This window comes from Uloborus diversus, chromosome 3 (genome assembly GCF_026930045.1).
Source record: "Uloborus diversus isolate 005 chromosome 3, Udiv.v.3.1, whole genome shotgun sequence".
NCBI lineage: Eukaryota > Metazoa > Arthropoda > Arachnida > Araneae > Uloboridae > Uloborus > Uloborus diversus.
In genome coordinates, this window is record NC_072733.1 from 41302047 (window position 1) to 41314464 (window position 12418).

At 32.3% G+C, this 12418-nt stretch overlaps 1 protein-coding gene across 1 annotated transcript in view; it reads left to right on the forward strand.

Moving 5' to 3' along the window:
• Positions 1 to 12418, forward strand: part of LOC129218631 (chordin-like protein 1) — a 145136-nt gene that overhangs the window by 102043 nt on the left and 30675 nt on the right. The window contains exons 6-11 of the mRNA XM_054852951.1: positions 248 to 335; positions 6154 to 6234; positions 6851 to 6948; positions 7778 to 7886; positions 10206 to 10466; positions 11525 to 11623. Of these exons, the coding sequence (XP_054708926.1) occupies positions 248 to 335; positions 6154 to 6234; positions 6851 to 6948; positions 7778 to 7886; positions 10206 to 10466; positions 11525 to 11623 (736 nt within the window). The remainder of the gene's footprint in view (positions 1 to 247; positions 336 to 6153; positions 6235 to 6850; positions 6949 to 7777; positions 7887 to 10205; positions 10467 to 11524; positions 11624 to 12418) is intronic.

A 12418-nucleotide genomic window follows, 5' to 3' on the forward strand; every position in this document is an offset into this window, starting at 1 on the left:
CGAGCCCAACCATCTGACAGGCTAGTGTAGACAAAAATAAATTTCTAAAAATGAATCATTAAAAAATTGCATTTCAAAATAATTTAATTGATAAACCAAATTAAAGAGGGAAAATACACCCTTTTGTTCCTCTTTATTTTAATACTTGCAATTTGAATTGTTTTGTCACTGTCGTTAAGATTTTATGAGATGTTAAATATTCAATATTCATATCCTTTTCTGTGATTCAATTGTGCTCCTTTTTCAGGCAGGACTAGTACTATGCCGTTTACGGACTTGTGAACCAGTCACGTGTTCTAACCCAGATACAAAAACTTGCTGCCCGACATGTAAAGGTAACACTAGTAGCAATAAATTTTTTAAAGCGGGGAGGGGGGACTATGATACTTTATTTTAGTATTAATAAAATGTCATGTTTTTTTATTCCCGTATTTGTATAATTAGCGTAAACATATTCATATTTCATAACTCTGAAAACACAATGACAGTTAAAAATTAGCGTTGCAAATGCATTCTTGACAATTTAAAAACTACTTGAAAGTCGATGGAAATGTGAATAATAAAATAAATGAATGGTATTGTGTTTAATTTTTGCTTACCGAATAAGTATAATTTGTTTTTGTTTTTTATCCTACAATCGTAACAAATAAACTACCTAGAAAATATACCAAAGAGAACAGTCGTACAATATTTATAAGTAATATCATGACACAACTGTAGTTAATAAAAGAAAAAAATTCTGACCCACCATTGTCAAATCGTACACAGTTGACGCGAAAGTAATCATGTACGAGTTATTTTCTAATTAAAAATAAAAACTCTCCAAATCTAAAAATTAAAATGAGTTGATGTGTGCATCTCCTAACTTCCTTTAGCGCCAAATTAAAACTTAATTTAAAATAAAAACACCAAATTTATCGCCAAGTTGGTGACGAAACTTAGCGACCAAAAACTTGGTGATATATCGCCAAATGTCCGCCAAATTATAACATCACTTGAGTTTGAATTGAAATTGCCACTGATTTTCCCCCAAAAAAGTGTAAAAGACCCCCTTTGGAACATTCGAACGCAACCAAAAAGAGTGGTGCACAACTAGACTTCACTAGGACTCTACATACCAAATTTCAACTTTCTACTGCCTACCGTTTTTGAGTTATGTGAGATACATACGCACATACACACGTACATACTACAAACGTACATACGGATGTCACGAGGAAACTCGTTGTAATTAACTCGGGGATCATCAAATGGATATTTCGGGCTTCCATACATACGTAGGTATACGTAGTTGGCTGATTCATACGTAGGTATGTATGCACGTGTGGTCAGGTCGAAAAAACAACTCAACATTCTCTCCGGGGTGAGCAAAATAGAAAGTAACGCCGATATTTGAGTGACTTTTTTATAAACGAATAACAATACTTCCTTTACTATGTAAAAGGAAATAAAAACGAAAAAACTTGACTAAGTAAACCGTATAATTCAATATTCCATTACTTCATGCATTGGCAATTATGATTCTTGTTATCTTACGCTTAGAAAATTCATTTGTGGCATTAAAAGGGCTTAATTAAAATCCATATCAAAGTAATCAGATTAGATTTTAACTCCATAACAAATGTACCTCACTTTGCAAAATATTTCAGCGCATAGGTTTACAGATTTAAAAGGGTTAGTTCAAGGAACTTCGCGTGCTAGAAAAATGGTCTAAATTATGTCCATCTTACACCACACTTATTTCAGCGTTGAAATATTAGCATTTGATTAGAATTCTTATTTTTAGCAACTAATGACACAATGTTTTGAAATCAGTAAATGGCATTTAGAAGTTTTGAAAGACTTCCTGTTTCCTAGTATACGTGCCTGAAAATAAGTGTAATAAGGAACATATTTTTTAGAAAAGCACGCAAGTGCAACTCAATGAAAATTATCATAAATTATGCCGGTAATTTAGACAGAAAGGGTGTCCAGTACTCTACATAAAAGAGTGGGAGTTACAAGACAAAAAATACATTAATTGCCTAATCAACTATTTTTTTACTGGAATAAATAAAAAGCTGTGGTTTCAGAAAAAATGCTAAGAATTTGTCAAATATATTAGGAATAAAATTTTGTACTAACTTAATCTTATATTGAATTTAAGCTCAGTTGTATTTAATCTCGTTTACCTAAAAACAGTAGATTCTCAGCAAAATAATACATATTTAACTAATATCTGCCTGCTAAAATGAGGATAACAAAATGACTTTTTTCACAAAATCAAATATTTCCAGTAGAAAATTTTTGAATTTAAAACATAAATCCTGCTTGTCAAAATTTAAAATAAAAAATGTACCCCAAGTCCTCTATTTATTTCAATGATGTGGTCTTTTATTTGATGTAAGACCTATTTACCCCACCAGACCCTACCGAATGAGAATTTGAAAAGGACCGAATAAGAATTTGTGAATAGAATATATATATATATATATATATATATATATATATATATATATATATATATATATATATATATACGTATAATATAATATTTTTAAATGATAAAAATAATTTATGATTGATAGACGGCCATCATTGTATGCAGGATACTTTGGAAGCTCCAGGATTTGCTATGACTAGCACAAAATATTGTAAGAGTATTGCTTCTGCAAGTTGGCTGATTGAATAATCATTGAGTTTCCGTATTTTGAAAAAAATATATATGAAAGATAACAGAAATTGGTTCATCATCATTTAGATTGCGTGCCGGTGTAAATGATTATAATGGGAAATCATGAATAATGTTTAGAATATCTCGTATTTCAAGTCAAGTTTTTTTTAATTAATTTTTGCTGTTTTAATTATTTTTGATTTTTTTCTCATTCAGTATGTAGAAAGTTCAGTTTTAATGTGAGAAGTGCGTAAATACGCTACTTTACATGGTCATTAATATGATATTTTTTGTGTTTCTTTTTGTACCTAAAAAAATAATTCTCGATAACTTTACCTTTCTTCGAATGTGCCATTGCTTGAAATATACTGCAGTTAAGTTTCTCTAGTGCTACGTATATTGCACCGATTCTTATCATATTACATTGCAAAAAAAAAAAAAAATAGATAGCAATCGGAAGAGCAGTCTCCCCATTACCGAGGTGTAAGGAAAATCTGCAAGTCTACCGACATTTTAAGAAAAATCACCAAATTTCAAGAATTGGCGTGAGTTTACCACGCGATTTCACCATCTGCTTGTGGCAGCACATCCATCTGCAAAGTGTATGAAAAATGTCTTCCGTTTGTCACCAAAATTCGCTAAACTTGGTTACTTTTCGTGAAAATTTGGCAGACTTTAAAGCCTCCTATTTCTATAACGGGGAGACGAGAGCAAATAATTTGTTCATCCATAAACATGGTTCACTATGCTCTTTCGATCGCTACTTGTTTAGATTTTCTCATTATTGCACTATCGTATTGTCTCCTGGTCAGAAATATTCAGGACGTATTGAAGGCAATTAAACATATATGTATGAAATGCATCATTTTTTTGTACTAGAATATGAATAAAATGAAATACATTGATGTAAGTGAAACGTTAGTTCGCAAGAAAAAAAATCTACAAAAGGCACACACACTCTTTGTATAGAAAGTTTTTGCTCGGGTGAAACGGCTGTGTACCATAATATTTGCGTACTTTTTTTCCCTCACTACTTTTTTTTTTCTTTTAGTAATTACTACCTTATTTATTTGGATCTTTCATCTTATTCATAGATATACATTACATCGAAAGATTATAATAATAACTTTTAAGCATTAAGTATTAAACATGTGCCGGAGTAAATTAAACTAAAAAGCATTTAATTTTATGCCACTTTTTTAAACAAATGACATAAATGATGGCGTGTCCAATATAATCAAACGATTCACAAGCAAGTAAACTTTCTCCTTTTTACCAAGCTTCCTATTTATTTCTATGGCAACCAAGCGCAATTTCTTGCGCTTTCGTTTTTCATTTTTTCCGTTTTGTGATATCCGACGGAGATAAAGAACTGAAAGGAGGGAAGCATTGTAGGAAGTAAGGTAGTTAAAAGCTTCGTTATATAAATTTTTCTTTGTTTTAAAAAAGACAGAAATCGAAAATTATTTTTTCTAACCATCATAAAAAAAGGGCTTTCAAAGTTCGGAGTAGTTTGTTTAAATCAACTTGAAACAGTCAGGAGACATAACAAACCAACGAAAGTCAAGGTCATGTATATGGGGGAAAAGGGGGTAATAAAAGACAGGGGTACTATGAGATAAGTTTTCTAAAACTTGAGAACTATTTTGCTATTGTTATTGTTACCGCCATGGACACTGACCGAGGAGGGTAGGGAGAGGCAGTTGCACGTTGCACCTCTGTAAAAGGGAATTCCTGACTTCCATGCTCTTTCCAAATGTTTCCGAAGATAATTTAAAATAGCAATTTTAGGACTTCAATTTCGAAACATTTCAAAAAGAGAGCCATGTAGTCGCTTTTTCTGCCCTTATCTGGCAAACAAATAGCATAACATGTTATTTTTAGGGGAGAGAAAAACTATAATTTCAAACAATTTCCGAGGTTTGCACTAGGGGATGGGAGGACAACTAAAAACCACTATCTTGTTGCGCCTATGCTTGACCCTCTCTAACGGGAATCCTGGATACTCCCTTGGCTACCAAAGCACATTAAAAAATTGCTACTTGCATTAACAAGTAGTATTGAATTATGTATTACTACATAATTCAATAGTATTCATGATTATGTTGTTCAATTACGCTCTTTGAAAATAATCCCCCTTTTCCGAAGGATTCTTCATTAGTAAGACAAATTTCGTCGTTTGCTATGATTCTTTTTTCACTGGGCCAGAAACTCATGCTTAAATATCACAAAATTTTCGCCAATTTGACTTGGATAATTTTTACGAAGCCAATTCGTCAAATATGATGAAAGTTTCGTGATCTTTGAACATATATGAGAGTGCATTCAATTGATACCAGTCATTAAACTAAAAGAATAATTCTTACCTGTATATGCTTGATTTTGAAAAAAACAAATTTAAAATTTTAATGTTAGGAAAACACGTGTAAAAATTGAAAGTCATATGCATTGAATGCATGCAAAGACTGAAAATTACTGATTCTATTAAAAGCGTTCTTTTCAACATCAAGTTTTTGTAAAGGTAAAAAGAGGCCCTGGTCGTAATGGAAGTGCTGAACAGTCACTGTTCAATAGATCTACCGTTTGATTGTCCAACAAAAAATACTTTGTATGAGGGGAATGCAGGAACTCTGGAATTATCCTTTAGTCTACCCAGCGGCCCCAACCTACGGCCCCTCGGGCCACATTCAGTCCGCGACCAAGGCGGTCATTCCAAGCTCGTCAGCTTGCGAGATCGAGATTTTCGCTTACGTGATCGGTTGTGACGTAGAAATGTCTCAAAGTAGCATTTTAATCTACTCGAACGTAGCTTGCGGCTAGGTTCGATCAGATTAGAAGACTACTTTGCGACATTTCTACGTCACAAACGATCACGTGAGCGAAAATCTCGATCTCGCAAGCTGACGAGCTTGGAATGACGCCCAGGTTTTGTCCGGTCCGCGAGAAGCTAACAAATTAAAAAAACAAAAAACAAACTCCTTTGTTAGATAATTCAGCAAAATCTAACTACATCGATTACCAATACAACGAAATATCCGTTTCGACAAAAAAAAAATGTTCAGTCCGGTTTGATCGCCATTACCTTGCAGTGAAATTTCCGTTACAACGAACAAAATTTGCCTTTCCATGAACTTAACTGCAACGGAATTTAACTGTGTATTTCCTTTTAAGTAAGTATTTTTTAAAGAAAATTAAGACCAGAAAATCTCAAAAACCACTACTAAGCGCTTAGTTTAGAAAGAAATCGTGGGTGCAATTTGGGGAGCTTTCGCTAACTCTCAATCTTCTGAACTGAAAAATTGTTGAATTGTTGACCCTCTTTGCTTCCTAAAATGTACAACGTGGCTGGCTCATGAGTGCAACAGGTTGGAGACCCATGATCTACACTGCAGATTGAAATCAAAGTAGTTACGTGTGACTACTTTGATGTACACTTATGAAAATAGAATAATTTTCTTCGAAATATGGTTTTGTACAAATTTTGTTACTTTTTCACACAGATGAACCAGTAAATGAGCAAGCAAAGCAAGCGAATCCAGTTGTGACAATTATGGTATCCGATGGTCAGTCATCTAGTGGAGGTATACAATAACACTGCTAAGCATTCCAGTCTGTATTTCATTGTGATTTGGCATTGCTTGTTTCCGGTTTTTATGGTTTTGCATGTTACTTTCATAGAGCATGATATTTTTCTGCATGATGAGTAATGGTTTGGTAAGTCTAATTTTTTAGTCATAGTAAATTATAGCTGTGTACTTAATGCAGAACCCAATGCTTAAATGAATATAATACTGCCAATGTCGCGTTTGTTTTTTAATTTATTTTATTTTTACTGTCACGCACCGTTGTGATGAACGAAATTGTGCTTTGAATTATTCACAGTTACTGATTCCGGTTAATAAAAAATCTGACAGACACAGACAAAACTTCTTCCTAATTAATTGCTGACTTAAATATGTCTTGTTGAAAATCTCTAATATGATCAGATCATTTTTGCAGGTACTAAAAACCAAGTATTTCTGTAAATAACTCACAATTAGCATGAGTGTAACTGTTCCCTTTTCAATATGATTTTTTCTATAATAATATATTTAACAACTATGCTTTCTGTCTTGAAACGTATCATTATGCTTTAGTGATTTGCAAATATTTTAAGGTAATTGAAATTAAAAGATTTTCTTTTTTTTTTTCAACCAGACTGTACAGCAGCAGGCATTACGTATAGCCATGGATCATCTTGGCATCCAGTTATTGGACCATTTGGACCAATGGATTGTGTCTATTGCAAATGTCTTGTATGTACCAACTTCCGTAACTACTTAGATATCTTTTTTTTTTTTTTTTTTTTTTTTTTTTTGCGTGTAAAAGAAAACTACCTTCTGTTAGCGAAAAGAAATAAAACAATCAGAGCATATATTTTTAATTAGAATCAAGGGGTAATTGTAGCTTATAACCATAAAATTACGATCTACCACTGTCAAATGATGTATAGTTGACGCGAAAGTAATCATTTACCCGAATTATTTTCTGAAAAACAATAAAAACTCCTCAAATAAATAAATTTTAAAAAAATGGAAAAATCTGGACTAAATACGTCAATATTTAACTGCCTCATACATTAGCATTCATGATTCTTTTATCTTATACTCAAAAAATATATTTATACCATTAAAAAGGTCTTAATTTTAAGCCATATCAAAGTAATCAATTTTGATCTCGGCTCCACCTCACTTTTCATAATACTATTTTAGCATATAGATTTAGAGATTCAAAATTCCCAATGCTTTCCTAATACATTTCATCAACATTTGTATGAATGAATTTCTTGAATCATTTAAAGTTCAAGATTTCACACTAAAATATTATATAAGTATTGAGAGCTTACAAATGCTTTAAAAGTACATTTCTTATGCATGTAAAAATAACAAAAAATACATTGACGAAATTATTTGAATATACTTTCATTTTAAAATGTTTTGTTTCAAGAAAAGTTAAAACTTGGTTATTTTATCAGGTGTATAATGTAACTTTCACTCACAAAGTATTATTTCAATAATTATTATTTCATTAGCATTAAATATTATTTTTTCAATGAAGATTACTGACTCTGAAATTTGTTTCCAGAATGGTAAAATCGAATGCAGTCGCTTGAACTGTCCACCAGTACATAAACTGCCATGTTCAAAACCTATTCAAGTACCTGGTCACTGTTGCCTTCAATGTACAAATGATGGTGAGTATACGTGCGTCAAAACTGTGCTCATTAGCTGGTAAACCTAACAACAAATGATCTAACAAAAATTTAAATAGATTAGAAACTATCTATATAAATTAATAAATAAAAATCATTCAGTTAAAGTTAAAGAGATTATTTTTAATTGCAACTCAACTTTACTAACATCATTTTTTAAAACTAGAGTGACATAACATAAAAGTTATATTTCAAAATTCAAGAATAAGAAAATTTTCTGATGTGAAACATTTTCTGCAAACGTACAGAAGAGAGAAAGTGTTAATGTGTGCAGCCCTTTTTACTTTTGACTGAAATTATTATAATTTCGAAAAATTCTGGATTTTGAACTTCTTTATTTATATACGGCAAGTTAATTAAATAAGAGAAGACAAAAACAGAATTGTAGAGGAGAGTGGGACAGTTTATCCTCATCTTTTTTTTTTTTTTGGCTGGAGCTTATTAATTTCCTTTGAATCAATGGAACTAAATGATTTCACGTTGCACATTTACAACATTCTTTAGTCCATCAAAATGCTATGTCATTTTTTAAATTTATCAATTAAAATAAAAAATATATAGGTGAAAAATTAAGTGCACTTCATTCAAAGAGACTTAATCCTATTGGAACAAGTGTCCTTATAAGGGTTTCGAGTACAAGTTAAACATTAGTTTTTTTTCACCTGTTAATTATTAATTTCAGGAGAAAAATTTAAAAATTTCAGATTATATTTAAAAATAAATTCAGTTCTTTCAGTCCCGGTAATCTAAATGTACTCACATTTTGCACACAACACATAAACCAAACATTTTCCTCTTGTTATCTTTATATATTTTTCCGTCACAAAATATGCATGTTACATCATCCAAATCTGGTTTAACCCTTTCTCGCTGATATTCAGGTTCCCTATTATCATCACTGTCCACAAGAAGAGGGTCACAGATGAGTGTGGTGAAGAATCATGAGCATGAAATATTCCTCATTTGACTTCCTTTTATCTTCCCACCCTTGCCTTCTAGACGCAATCTTAATTCTAGAAGACTCAAGGATGCCTACTTAAAAACACTTTTGCCAAGCGACTTGGTCAGCTAGTCCTTGAATGGTAATCCGATGATGAAACTGGATCTTGCAGCTTTGCGTCCTACACAACTTTAATACTCTTTCTTACCTCAAAGTATTTGTTAGGTTAAAAATTAGGTACATTAGGTAGTTAAAGCATACACCAATATTTACACCAAGAAAAAGTTCCCACAATTACACCAACCCCACACAGGAAAGATGGCAACTATCACATGTAACCTATGGGCGTGCCGGACTAAAAGCGCTAAGTTTACTAAAACTTAATTAAAAAACGGCTTTTTAAAGTAGTTTAGGATCTCCACTTTCTAAATATCACAGAAATCATTTTAAATTAGCCATAAGGACATAAAACTGAAACGATTTTAGATACCTGTCAAAAGTTTGCAGCTCAAAAAAACACCAATGTGCATTATAACTCACGTTGCATTCTTAGTATTAAAAACAATATTTTCAGCAGTTCTCTGACGTCTGATGCCTTACAGCAACAAGTGGAACTGTCTAGAATCTTGACCACTAGTCTTTATCACCTCCCATAGTCACTTTGTAATGGGCATCCATATTCACACCTATGTTCGTTTATACAACTTTTGTCTACTTTCTAAATATCACAGAAATCATTTTAAATTAGCCATAAGGACATAAAATTGAAACTATTTTAGATACCTGTCAAAAGTTTGCAGCTCAGAAAAACACCAATGTGCATTATAACTCGTGTTGCATTCTTAGTATTAAAAACAATATTTTCAGCAGTTCTCTGACGTCTGAAGCCTTACAGCAACAAGTAAAACTGTCTAGAATCTTGACTACTAGTCTTCATCACCACCCATTATCACTTTGTAATGGGCATCCATATTCACACCTCTAACATTAATTTTCTTCAAACTATTAAATTATTAAGACCAAGTTAGCAAAAAAAAAAAAAAAAAAATGCTTACAGAAAAATATTTTGCCCTTTAAAAAGCACATAATATGAATTTATGTTAAATTCTATGTATTTTAAGCATACAAAATGATCGTATGAGTTCTTGAAAGCAAAATATAAAATGTATTCAAGTATTACTTCAATTCACGGGAAGTAATATTTTTTGTACCTGCAGTAAAAAGACACATGCGTTTCATTAAAATATTTTATCGGTTTTGTGAGTAATGGTTTCAAATGTATTTAACATTGATGCAGTAGTTTAGTGTATTTCTTACAAATTGTCACATCAAAGTAGTTAATTCGAATATTTTTTACGCAGCTCATGGCTCTTCAGTTTGGGCCGAGAACAATCAACCAATTTTACATCAGCCATCCATTTCTGTAACCATGGAAGAACAGGGTAATCACCAAATACAAGAAAATCCTAGAACGACTCCATCTCATTGCTTACCACCAGAAACAAACACACTGGTTTATCGCAGCCATGCATCAAGTAGTGCGAGTGCGTACTACCAGTATGCTTTTCAATCAGTAGGGGGAGACCAGAGCACAAGATTATTAACTTGGACTGTTAAAGAAGGTGATTTTTCTTCCTTTTTTTCTTTCTGAAGCTAGCTCATTTTACCGGTATGACCAGAACGAACACAAACTACTTTGAGTAGTTATTCTCAAAAGAGTTATTCTGCTTTAAAATACATTTGTCAATATAACTTATTGCCTTCTGTCAGAAACATTCCTGTTTGTCACCCAAAAATTTTCTTCATGTTATCCCCAAAAGCTCTGCTCTGAATAGTTTTCTTCGTGTTAAACTGCATCCTGAAGTATGTAAAAGCAAAGGGTGTCAGTATCAAACATTTGAACGGGTAAAAATGGAAAGCGAAACTCTCATGTGTTTAGGGGCAAGATATCGTAATGGTATCCATTTTATATACTGCTATACAGCTTACAGCAAGGTTTAGAAAAAATTTCTATGAAAGCCTTCCTACGGTTTGAACTTGCAAGACTTTTACTCAGAACTTAAACTGGCCACTTACATCCCTTAGTTTTTCTACACCTCAATTTTTACAAACAGAAAAACTTGCATGATTACGAGTAGTGCTTTTAAGACACACATGATTTTGCATGGCAGCTTTAAGAGTAATTAGTTATGCATGCAGTGAATGCTGCTCTGATTAGCACATGCAAAGCGATCATGCAACTCTTGTTCATTTTAGTAAATCAATTTATTTGCTTCTCAAATAGTTGCCATTTGGTTAGATCATGAAACATTTTTCATTTCATTAATGTTAAGTAATGAACCTTTTAAAATTGAATTTAAGAAAATTGGGAGAGAGAGGGGGGGGGGAGTGAACCTGAGAGCGTGAAAGCTTCTCTTTTAATAAGTCCAAATCAATGATCCTAATCCTTCAATTATATCTTATCCATTTATTTAACCTTTTTGAAAATATTCCTTTGTTTTAAAATTAATGATTTAACTGTGTAAAATGCTATAAATTATTTTTTTAATTGCTAAAAAGAGTGGCAATTATGTTTTTAAAGCTAATTGCTAAGCATAACACAAATCAACTTTTAAGCACTTAATTGAAATTATATAAACTGAAGTAATTAATATAAATATATCTTGCTACATATTAACAGGGCATACTGGTGACTTTTCTGAGCAATATCTTTCAAAAGAAGAGTTCAAGACATTGATGGGTACTTTTAAGTTCAAACTACAAGGAGCCACAAGAACTAGTGAGTATACTGGTTTGCTGTGTTCATGAAATTAACCGTGGTTGTAAAACGATATGTTAAGCGTGTGAGATGAACTTCTATTAGCGATTCGAAATAAATTAATCATGATGTAAAATAATATGCAAGTATCTACAAGGAGTTCCGTTTTAACCTGCAAGACCTTTATTTTCGCAACCGTTAATCCTAGATATACAGGGTGAGTTCGATCGAATCTACCATACGAAAGCGGGTAATAGAAGAGCCCAAGCAGAGCATAGAACCACCCATTATCGTGTTCAATCCTTAACCATAACCGAGTTTTGGTAAATTTAAGGAAAATCAGTAAAAAAACAGAATTCTGAAAAAACGACCGATTTCTAAAATTCTTGTAGGACCTACAAGGAAAATAAGTACATATTTGGAAAGACCAGACTAAATCCTACAAAATGATACCTTTCGCATTACGATAGTCGCATGTTACCGAGAGCTACAAGCTTTGAAATATTGGACACACTCAGAATTAAAATGGTGCCAACGTTTTTAATCGACATTTTCAAAAACAACCGTAAGAGCTACAATCGGGCAAATCTACCAAAAACTGGCCCATTTTATTAGCTTTCAGATGATACAACAACAAATCATATTGGGCTTCAAGTTCAGCTGAAAGTCAGGCTTTTGTTTGAAACAGTGTAAAAATCTGCATTCGTTAAAAAAGGAAAACCAGCAAAGAGTCGCTCTTTTCTGTTTTGAATTTTCTGTTTCACGATAGCATGTTGCTTTCTTTGTTTAAGAAAATGATATTTTTATATAAAAATA